Source organism: Alligator sinensis, unplaced genomic scaffold (assembly GCF_000455745.1).
Source record: "Alligator sinensis unplaced genomic scaffold, ASM45574v1 scaffold970_1, whole genome shotgun sequence".
Classification (NCBI taxonomy): Eukaryota; Metazoa; Chordata; order Crocodylia; family Alligatoridae; genus Alligator; species Alligator sinensis.
Genome location: NW_005842094.1, coordinates 1,423,626 through 1,435,655, shown reverse-complemented (window position 1 = coordinate 1,435,655; position 12,030 = coordinate 1,423,626). Strand labels below are relative to the sequence as shown.

Here is a 12,030-nt window from a genome sequence, read left to right as displayed (position 1 = left end):
AGGGAATCACTGTAACTCTGGGGTCAATTCAGGTACCTGTATTATTTCAACTGAGCCATTTACTGGCTAGTACAAACATGTCACAGCCTTCTGGATAGTCTCTGCGGATGGAGCTCTGGTTTAATTTTCTTTTCACCTACAAATAATATCCCATAAATAGGCCCTGCACACCCAGTGCCAACCTCAAACTGGATCATAATTGGGTTTTTTTAGGTTGAAGCATTAATTATTTTGAATGGCTTTGAGTCCACAAAGCTACAACGTTCAGTTATGTTTACAGCACAACTCTACCAAACACATGGTCCTGTACTATCCACTAGAAAAAAATCAGCAAGACAAAGCTGTAAAGAAAATCAAACTAGTATAACCAGGTTGGCAAATTTCCTCACGTAGACATGAGGAATCTCATGTAGGTGTTCAAAATTGAAGCTAATGTAAATTACTATTGCTCTACAGAATTCAGTGCAGCAAAGAAATGACAGTACGTGAGAATCTGAATAATTTAATTTGCACCTATTTATGCTACTGTTAAAATCACTCTACAGCACAGGTAGCAAAATATAAGATTTAGAGAATAATCCACTGGTAAACTGAATATATGACAACCCTGGAAAAGAAGGGAAAATACTTACTGACATTTCCTACCATATAAAATCAGTGTCATGGCATTTTACTTATGTACTGCTATTTTCAATACACTCGTAGAAAATAAAATGGAGGCCAAAAATGGCCCATACACAGCTATGTCCAATCTGCAGTGCGGCAGGTGTTTTTTTGACACCAGGAAATTCCAGTGTCAAAAAAAACCTGTGCCAGAAGAAAGTGGTGCGGCGCATTTGAAGCCCAAAACTGGAGCTTGGCCAGCCAGAGCCATGCTCTGGCTGTTAGCCAGGCCCTGCACACCCGGATCATCACCTTGCCAGCCTCAGGAGGCCTCCAGGACCCCAGGTCAAACTGATGGGGCCAGCTCAGGTGCTGGCCCCAGCCTCCCCTACCCGACCTGGGGCACCTTGCTGCACACCAGAGCGTGCATGCAGGGACATTCTCTGGGGACAGCTAGCAGCGGCACAAATATGTGCCACTGCTAGTTATCCCTGGGGACATGCACGTTCCTGCTCATGGGGACATGCCTTATAAGTTCTGTAGATATCTAGGAGATGCATGTTAGCTTAGCTACAATTACTTTTTTATATAAATATTACTAATGATTCACTATAGTGTTCTCTTTCTAGGATATTTTTAATGCTAAAAAAAGAGTGCAGGATTGTAATCATGATAAAGTCAAAGCCACATCGTAGCCAGACAGAGTTTTAGGGGTTGCCTACATAATCAATTAATTTTGCACTGAACTGGTGCACATTAACTGTTGTGGAAAACATATTCCATAGCAATTGTATCCACAGAGATTTCCTGCTTCAGTCCACACCTTTGTGCCCATACAGTTTTGCTTTTTGTGTGCACACAGCACTCTGGCATATACCCCCGGTTGTTTTTTTCTGATACTCGGCTTTCTGAGGTGTGGGGCATTTTTCAGATCTTCACTCAGTGCAATGCCATTCCTGAGTACAGGACACAACATTGGCTGTCAGAGAAAGATTGTAGTGTGGGTACGGGGTGAAGAGCGGTGGCAGCAAGGGCCTTCTAGAGCTCAGAATAGCATATGGATATGACAACAGCCCAAAAGATTCAGAAGTTTCTGGTCAATCAGGTGCCTGTACACAAATGCTCAGAGCGTGGGAAACAGGCAGGAAGAATGGGAAGTCCTTGCACAGTCATGGCACTCTGACCCAATTGGAATAACAGAGACTTGGTGGGAGCTCGCATGACTGGAGCAGTCATGGATGGGTATAAACTGTCCAGGAAGGACAGGCAGGGGAGAAGAGGAGGAGGAGTTGCACAGTATGTAGAAGAGTCATACGATTTCTCAGAGCTCCAGTATGAAGCTGGAGATAGCCCTGTTGAGGGTCTCTGGGTTAGGGTCAGGGAGAAGGGGAACAAGGGTGATGTTGCGGTGGGGTCTACTATAAACCACCAGACCAGGAAGAAGTGATGGATGAGACTTTCTTCAAACAGGTAGGAAAAGTTTCCTGATCACAGGCCCTGGTTCTCATGGGGGACTTCAATCACCCCAACATCTGCTGGGAGGGCAATACAGCAGGGTGCAGTCGATCTGGGAAGTTTTTGGAGAGTGCTCGGGACACTTCTTGGTGCGAGTGCTCAAGCAGCCAACTAGGAGCCATGCTCTTCTAGATCTGCTGCTCACAAACAGGGAAGAATTGGTGAGGAATGTAGTAGTGGATGGCAACATGGGCAGCAGTGACCATGAGATGACTGAGTTCAGGATCTCGAGAAAAGGAAGGAAGGAGAACAGCAGAGTAAGGACCCTGGATTTCAGAGAAGTAGATTTCGACTCACTCAGGGAACTCATGGGCAGGATCCCCTGGGAGGCCAGTCTGCAGGGGAGAGTTCAGGAGAACTAGCAATATTTTAAAGAAGCCTTACTGAGAGTGCAGGAACAAACCATCCTGATGTGCAGGAAGATGAGCAAGTATGGCAGAAGACCAGCTTGGCTTAGCAGGGAACTCAAAACACAGAAAGGAAGCTTATAAGAAGTGGAAACTTGGACAAACAACTAGGGAGGAGTATAAGAGCATTGCTTGGGCGTGCAGGGATGAAATCAGGAAAGCCAAAATGCAGTTAGAGTTGCAGCAAGCAAGGGATGTGAACAGTGACTAGAAGGGCTTCTACAAGTATGTTGAAAGCAAGAAGAGGATCAGGGAAAGTGTGTAGATCACCCGCTGGGTGTAAGTAAATAACTTGTTGGGACTGTTGTCACAGAGGGATGTGCTGCTTTGTGTAAGTATGAGCTTTCTGCACGGACATCCTTCTGTGTGACATGCAAACCACTGAGGTTCCTGTGGGTTCAGGAATAATGAAATATTAGGGATTCATGATCATGGCATCTTATGAAATATTCTTTGTAATGTGTTATGATAGAATAGTAGAAACTGTATTTTGTATAATGCATTGATAACAGCACGAGGGGAAAAGTACCTCATTAAATGCTCATTAAGAGCAAGCAGCAAACAAGGAAAGACATTGATAGACTCGAGAGGGTCCAGAGGAGGCCACTCGTATGGTTAGGGGCTTACAGGACAAGCCCTATGAGGAGAGACGGAGGGACCTGGACCTCTTCAGCCTCCTCAAGAGAAGGCTGAGAGGTGATCTTGTGACTGCCTACAAATTCATTAGGGGGACACAGCAAGGGATTGCAGATGCTCTGTTCACGAGGGCGCCTCTTGGGGTAACAAGGAACAATGGTCACAAGCTGACAGAGAGCAGATTTAGGCTAGATATCAGGAAAAATTTCTTCACAGTAAGGGTGGCCAAAATTTGGAATGGGCTTCCAAGGGAGAGGGTGCTCTCCCTACCTTGGGGGTCTTTAAGAGACGGCTGGATAGGCATCTGGTTGGGGTCATCTGACCTCAGCACTTTTTCGTCATCTGATCCAAGCTCTCTTTCCTGCCTAGGCAAGGGGTCGGACTCGATGATCTGTTGAGGTCTCTTCTGACCCTAGCATCCATGAATCTATGAACTTAACTTCAGTAGTGCTTTTTTCTGTATTAAAAAAAGGACAAAGCATATTCAATTTACCAGGCCTTGTTTGAATTCAAGATGAGACAGGCAGCTTTGAGAGTGGGTGCAACTCCTGCTGGGGCTGGTGACAATGGGCTCTTACTATTTTTCATTTGCTTGGCAGTGAAGTGCATCACGCAGCTGCCATGTTGAGTTTGGTTTGTGTGGCTGCCAGAAAGACAGTCCTCATGTCTTGCCAAAATGGTTGCGTGCATAGGGTGCCCAGAACAAAATAAATCCCAGCTGTATTTACAGCATCTCCTGGTGTTTATTCACCACAAAGTTAAATTTACCATTGAGATTTTCTCCAAACGACTGGCAGCTGGATGTCCATGTGGGTGTCCTCAGGGTCTGGGTCAGATTATTGTATAGGGAAGAGATCCTGGCTTTCAAGGAAGGTCTTCTCTGCATTGTCAGACTCTGGGTTGATCTCAGTCTCATTTGTCTTCCACAAACCTGGGCTCTGTTGAGGCATCCTTGGGAAAAATCCTTCCAGGTCCTTATGTACATGAGAAGTGGCAGAAACACACATTCTGGTCCACGACTTTCTGACAAGCTTTGTAGTTCTTTCCTTTGTTTCTCCCCTGTATAGCATTCCTGAAATGACTCTTGGCCATCTGCTTTGTGGTGACTTTTGTTGACCTATTTCAGTGGTTCTTTGAAATCACAGTTCAACACCTTTGTCTCTCCCCAGAGGACAAGAGAGTCCAGCATATCTGCACAGCTCCAGGTGGAGAATCATATAGTGCTGTTAGAGCAGAAGTGCGATAATGCTGGTATTTTAATGGGCACTGGACCAGACATCCATGAACTGCTGTGTTCCGATTAGCTACAAATTTATAGGCCTAAAGGAAAAACAGTATCATATTGCAACTAATTTTGTAGTTGATGCCAGTTTTAAACAAACCGTAGATGGAGATGTGAAAAGACACGTGCTCGTTTCTAAGATGCTTGGATTTGAGTTTAGATCGCCTTCTTTGAACTCTCTCTCTCCCCTTGATTTATTATGTATTTTGTAAAAGATGTAAAAGTGCCATATGCAACTGCTTGTATTTAGGCTGAACTCCAGGGTTAAACTTTGGCTAGTAGGAATTCACTGGGAAAGGCAAAAAAAAAAAAAAGACAATCAACTTTGGGGTCTATGGAAAAAATCCCAACCACAATTTGGAGGGGAAGAAAGGTTCTGTTCTGACAACTTATTTGAACCTGGAAAACAACCAAGCAAGGGGGCTTTGGAAAGAAAACTCAGTGCCGATCTGACAGCTGAGTTTAAGAATCCTTGCTCAGCAATAAAGAGAAAAAATCCGGATTAAAGTGGGAAAGATTAAGAGATCAATAGTTCCCGTCTAAGAGAAAATGGGGATTACTGGACAAGTATCAAATCTTGGCCTTTGGGTTGCTGTAACCACTTCTTACTCAGCGATCGATTGCCTTACTGATCGTATTTTTAACCCAGTTTGCTGTTCACATTTAAGAGGAAGAACAAAGAGGGACCAAAGTTAGAAAAGGCTCAGGATAACACCACTCCCTTCTTTAAGCAGTATAGGCCACTGGTGCCACAGGGTTTGTGGATGCCTCACTCAGATCTTTATAATACCCCAAGAAGAAAAGACCTTGGTGAAAAAACTTAGCTTCTGGGATGATTTTCAGATTTGTTTTACCAATTCCCTTAATAGCAGGTAAGAAATTTTCTTTTATGCTTCAAGGATAATTTATTAAGATGATATGAGGGAGATATGGAGAATGGGCAAAACCTATTTCTGGTGTAATCCCACAGAGCTCAATGATGTTAGACTAGGGATGAAGTGGAGCAAATATCTTCAGTCAGAGATCAAAATAAAACAAGAAGATTATAAAAGGTTTATTTTAGGGAGCTCTATTTGGTTATAGTTTGTCTGAAAGACAGTAGAGAGAAACAGGTTTGTGGTGCATTGGAGGAACATAGCATTTCAGACAGCAAATAGGTGAGGAAGACCAGTTTACAAATCACAATTAGATGGTGGCAAGATTAGACGGGAGATGCATTACTTTTGTCTGAACCTGGTATTCAGTGTATATAGTGCCAAGTATATCTTTTTCCAGAAACCTTGGAAGATGCTCTTTGCATTCCCAAATATCTTTCCTAGGGTAAGTACTTTTAGAGAAAACTAATGTGAACTGCTGTGTAAAGAAGAGCCTTCCAATATATCACAGTCTCTGTTTGAGGGGCATTTATTAAAATCCAAGCTTGCTCAGTTAATAGGTTTGCTTAGCAGGTTTTTTCGGCATGTCCTCCTAAAGAGAGTCCTACTTATAAAATACATGTTGTTAAAACTGCAGTACACTATTTATAACCTAATGTATTCAGCTGAGACCTTGCTGCTTTCATACAGCTACTCTTTGATAGGTATTAACCATGTAAAACTATCCTGACAAAACAGGACCAAAGTATTTTAGTTCTTTGTTCTATTATCCTAGCCATTTTCACAAGCGTGATACGAACCTGATGTCCTGAACTCATATTTTCTTGTTATGGTAGATTGATTTTTTACTATTACAATAAAAAAACCCAAATGTTTTACTTAAGATACTCTTAGTAATACTCTCTGCTCTCAAATGCTGGTTTTAGGAAACAAAAGACAAATTTCTATAGTAAATTTGCAAAGGTGGTCAGGTTTTTATTGCTTTATTGTAAATTGAAAGTATTCATCTGGTGAAATGAACCCACAATGAATACTTTCAGTGGTTTTTCCATTATTTTTTGAACATTTACTTGAAGGAGAGATTTTGGTCAGCAGCAATATGAAATATAACTGGCCCAGTTCTGCATTGGCTTGCAAGTGTCCTACTGAGTTCAAGTGCAAATATTTTTAACTAATATTACACCCTAAATTACTCAATAGAATTATTCCCAAATGACCCTTTATCTCTTTCCCACAAAACTTCCTTTGTTAACTTATGGCTGAATTTATTTCAGATTAATTTTCCATTAATACTGTTGTTAAAAATTCTTGGCAATCCCTAGTAAGGAGATGCTTGCATCAAGCCACCCCATACTACCTTCCTGACCATACACAGCACCTCATACCCACAGTGCCATCCTGCATGCTGCCATAACACAAATTTACATGCACCTAGTCTGCATATTTGATTAGATGTTCAGCCGAAGAGGAAATACTGTAACTTTGATGAGGAAAACCTCATTTCAAAGATTATAAAGGCATTAATGCTCACCGGGACAACCTGAGAAAATGCAGTCATTCTGGAATTGTTTTATGTGATAATTCCAGTGGACGTCAGTTTGGACAGTACAGCACACTTCATCCCTTTCCAACACTTTATGCTTATTATAATACCTCTATGGCTTCTATTACCAGACCAAGTGCCTCACACTCACAGTCTCTGGTATCCAGGTTGTAGTTGTATTGGTTTAGAGGCAAAAGGAATCAGGGCTCGTGGTAGAGGTGATATCTTTTATTAGACCAACTGGATTTTTGCAAAAAACATTCTTTAATTGCAAGCTTTCGGGCACAAGCACCCTTCATCAGGCATTGGAGAAAAGATTGTAAAAGTTCTCCTGGGTAGAAAGGAAAGTTGGAATAGTCTGTTTACCTCGAAGTTGTTTGGTGGCAAGCAGGCTGTAGTCATATTTCCTTCTGGTTACGGTGTTTCATATTTCACAGAGGGAATACGACCACATCCTGCTTGCTACCAAACAACTGTGAAGTAAACAGACTATTCCAACTTTTCTCTGAGCCGAATCTGCATATAAAATGAAGTGTTCCAAACAGGAGCCTTCAACTCTCCTATGAAATATGAACTTTCCTTCCTACCCAGGAGGACTTTTTACAATCTTTTCTCCAATGCCTGATGAAGGGTGCTTGAGCCTGAAAGCTTGCAATTAAAGATTTTTTTTTTTTGCAAAAATCCAGTTGGTCTAATAAAAGATATCACCTCTACCACGAGTCCTGATTCCTCAGTCTCTGATGTATTTGCCCTCACAACACCCCTGCAAAGCAAGGAATGCATGGTTGTCACACTGAAGACCAATACAGTGCTCTGGTCAGAAGAGGGAATGAGAAACACCTGTTGAGCAAAACAGCTGAACTCCTTTGTGGATCCAATATTAACATGCAAACAGACATATGCTTCCTTCTTACTCCTCTTTGTCACAATTAAAGCCACATTTGATCATTTCACAGCTATATTATTCAGACACAATGGGCTGTCTGTGGCCTATCTCATCTTCCTACTGCTCATTCCACTGTTCCCTGAACCGACAGCTGGTACAATAAAAGGTAGGTGACCTCCCTCCAGTTCTGGACTATCAATATTATATTAATTCGCATGAGGTATACCATATTCTTCTAAGGAGCATGTACCTGTTTAAGGAGCATGACTACAGTTGGGTATCACTGGTATTTTGTTATCCTGTTTATCAGTCCCATTCAACCCCAGACTAGGTGTGGTGGGGGTGCTGGGATTCGTCTGTATTCCTTAGGCTTGGACTTTTCATGTTGCCCACAGTGCAGCTGGGAAAGGAAGGGAGCTGTTTGTTGTCCCCTTGCATTGCATCCATCTGATTTAGACTGTTAGCTCCAAACAAGGGACATACCTCATTAGATGTTTTATAGGACATTACATACATTGTTTACTAGCACAGCAAAGCCAATCTTTTATTTTTCAGGAAGCACCAGACAGCTGCTTAGAACAATAACTTACACGAGTTTCACTTTCCTTGTGCTACAAGTGGCGTTTCAGATTGCCTTCTACTATCTGCCACCTAACGGTAAAGTCAATTTTCTGCTGTAAACATTTACCCAGTAGTAAAGAGCTCGATAATTTCACTAGCCAAATGCCACATTAAAAATGAGGCTGGATCCCAGCAAGTTGGAAGGGACTTTGGTTGCTTATTCCAGTTTATCATTGGACTACTTTTCTACTTGGTGGAGGGGGACGATTGGGCATTGGGGATCTAAATGGCCCTCATATCATAACTGAAGCTGATGTCTTATTTTACAATGTATTCAAACACATACTTCAGTTCTACTGAAATCTCAGAATTGCTTTGGAAACTTTTGAGCCACATGCTTTGTGCAAAAAATCTTTGGAAGCTTTTCAAACTCTTTAAATCAAAAATAGACCCCCTTGATTTTCTTCCAGCATAAAATGATCCATCTCAATGACTCTTGTGTTGGGGCTTTATATTGTTTTCTTAAAGCCAATGTATGCCTCAACTGAGGGAAAAAAGGTCCTTCTTATTTTCCTGTTTGGCTTGCCATACAACTACTCATTGTTTACAGATTTACTTTACAGAAGGATTCAGGCAGGAAGTCAGGAATACAACACAAGTCTAGTGATGAGAATGTATTTTGGGATTTGAATCTATTTTTAAATGGTCCTTTCTGTTCCTTTCTGCTAGGCAGCAGATGGGAGGTCCTGCTCTGTCATTTTGGACTTCTGAGGTAGGCCCCTGGCTGGATGGTTCTACTTTCACAATGAAGCAGAAAATGTAATGCTTGATAAATTGGCCACAGATTTGCTTATTTATATCTGTAAAGAAGTGTCACATTGAGTTATACATGCAAGCACTTGGTATTTTCTTGCAAAGAATTGTAATCCATCCAAAAGATACTTGAACACATCCTAAAGGAGAGAACAAATTCTTCAGGGTATGAACTGTTTTTTTTTTTTTAATTTCACATTTGTACAACATCTTTCACAACGAAGCTCTGATTGGGCCTGTAGGTGATATTGCATTAGAAACACAAATAAAATGAGCACTAATTTACCGTAGTGAGTGATCTAGCAAGCATGGCCAAATATATGTACATTTAGATGTTGTCGGTTGGATTGTCCATTAATAATGGAGATGCCTAGTTAGGGAAAGGACTTGGAACTGGGATGTCTATACCACTAGTATTAAAAGTATTCCCTTTTTTTTTTTTTACTGAGGTCTCTGCTTTGCCAGACTTACCAATTTGCCCAGAAAGACCTATGTAATTCTAAACCATTCAATCTAAATCATTCAAAGTCATTTGAAAGAGAAATACCTACTTAATGGCCTTGAAACAAATGACTGGATCTAGTAAAGTGACAAAGTGAAATGTTCTAAGCCAATTCTTTACAGTGACCTTCTTGCTATATTATTTTATATCAATAAATGGTTTTAAAAGAGTATCAACTGTTCTTTCCTTTATGCTGCAAACACAGAAATGTGCTTAGTGGTTTGCTCATTCTACTAGTAAACCAAAAACTATGACTTTTACTTACATGCTATTAGTAGATCAGAGGTGTGAATTTTGGACTTCTTATTCAGTGAGTCACAACTTTAAGGCCATTTGTGTGTGGGGGGTGGGATGGGGAAGGTGGGAGAGGAAGAAATTTTAAAACTCTGGCCAGTATCCAAGTATAATACTATTCACCATTGAGACAAAGCAAGTTGCAAGAGAATAACCAAGATCACTGGCTTATTCCATCTTTATTACTGCACTGTGGCATTTCTGGGATGGTTGGAAGGAAAAAGCACTTTCAGCTTAATAATTAAAAGAGTTGTAAAAATAAAGCTGCCATTGTTAAGCACTAGACTCCTGTTTCACTCATGCTTTCCCCTCTGCAGGCTCAGCAGAGTGGATGCTGGAAATATCTTTCGCCTACTGGTACCTGATATTGGAATGTTTTTCTCCAGTATCGTGGTTACACGGCTTTATGCAAAACTGGTGAAACCTCAGAATCCCAAAATGCAGCTTTGTTCTGAAGATGAGGAACAGAATGAAGAAGAGGTATGGAAAGCAATAAGACTGCGTAAGCCAAGCCACTGGAAAACATTTGGATTGCGAGAAATGCGTTGGCCGTGCGTGTAAAAAGCATCGGCTCTGAGGGCAAGATTTGCTTTCTCCCTCTGACGAGCTGTCCAGTTTTAATGAGTTCACAGGACCATATTTTTGTACTTTGTACTGTAAATTTTCCTGACTTCAAAATGCAGTGTTTAGAGAGACAAATATTTTTTGGCTTATTTTTTCATAGGTCTTTGTTGCCTGCTTCTCCACAGCAGAATATCCAGACCACAACACATTCTCTTCGTGACTGAGAAAGTGCAGTGAAAGAGTTTGGGAACCATTGGCAATGGTTTAACTTTGATTTTCAGGCTGATGCTTGACTTGTGCTTAACCATTCATCTTTTCACAGGGCTATGAAACAGAAACAGAAGACAGTTATGAAGAGGAGTCTTCCTCTGAAGATGAACTGGGAAAAGAGGCAGGTTTTAAAAAGCCAGTTTTCATTCAGAAAGCCATTGTCTTCCTTGCTGGCTTAAAAAGTATAGTTGATGTCATGCTGAGAAATGCTGGAAAGGTGGTAGCAACTCTTCTATTAGGTGTAGCAGGTAAGAGTGTTAAAGCAAGAGGCTGAAATAGCAAAAGTTGTAGTCCACTAAAGAATAAAAAGACAAGCGGATACCTGTGGTCCTCATTTTTCCCCTACTGTTCTTACTTGTTATTTGTAGTTGCCCAATTATTTGTTTGCTCTATCCACTACAGCTGAAAAGCTGCAATCATCTGAGAGGCAGGATTTCCTTGTATGATTTATAGATGGACCTTGACATTGCTCTTCTGGTTGTCCCACATTTTCTGGAGGATAGTTTCCCCAGTCCAACTTCTGCTGTGACTATGGAGTGGGGAAACTGTCTGCACAGGACGAGTCCCTCCCTCTTCCCCCAACTGAAACCCCTGAGAGTCTCAGAAACTTTTTATTTAAGATAATTGAGGGGATCATCTATACTTGGGGGGGATTTTCTTGCTAATCCACTGTCGAACTAAGCAGCTGCAATAGCCAGATATGTGTATCTTGCTTGATGTGGAACAGGACTCTCTTGTTTTTTCCCCCTCTAGGGATAATCTTACCTTCTGCAACTTCTGCCACCTATTTTTTCACTTTCCTGGGCTTGTGTTCTTGGTGGTCCTGTCACCTCCCCATTGCACTGGTCACCTTCAGCAGTTTGTGCGTGATGATGGCTATATTCAGTGCTGGCCACCTTACTGCCCTTTACCTGTACCAGCTGCCATACTTTCAGGACCTCATTCCTCCTGATGACATTTATGCCAGGTAAAGACACCAGATTCTATGCAGAAAAGGGCAGGGATAATGCTTAAAGCTGTTTTAAGACAGAATGAAAGAATGAAAGATACACTAATGATCCTCTGTAGGCCCATCAAGGCAGCATAAATACAAGCAACGTGTCAACACTTGCCAAAGGAATAAAGAAAGATCTATAGGGACCATTATTTTCTATTGCTTTGCTTTAAAACGCAAAACTTTTACTTGAGGATCTCAAAGCACTTAACAAATACTATTTCAGCCTCATGGTATGGGGCTGATCCTGCCCATGTTACGAGTGGAGGAGCTGAGGCTACGTAA

General features: G+C 41.5%; 1 protein-coding gene across 1 annotated transcript in view; it reads left to right on the top strand.

The window, feature by feature from the left end:
• LOC102383865 (piezo-type mechanosensitive ion channel component 2-like) overlaps positions 1 to 12,030 on the top strand; it is a 110,954-nt gene that overhangs the window by 49,860 nt on the left and 49,064 nt on the right. The window contains exons 6-11 of the mRNA XM_025204702.1: positions 7,797 to 7,913; positions 8,303 to 8,404; positions 9,038 to 9,080; positions 10,235 to 10,397; positions 10,804 to 10,999; positions 11,505 to 11,718. Of these exons, the coding sequence (XP_025060487.1) occupies positions 7,797 to 7,913; positions 8,303 to 8,404; positions 9,038 to 9,080; positions 10,235 to 10,397; positions 10,804 to 10,999; positions 11,505 to 11,718 (835 nt within the window). The remainder of the gene's footprint in view (positions 1 to 7,796; positions 7,914 to 8,302; positions 8,405 to 9,037; positions 9,081 to 10,234; positions 10,398 to 10,803; positions 11,000 to 11,504; positions 11,719 to 12,030) is intronic.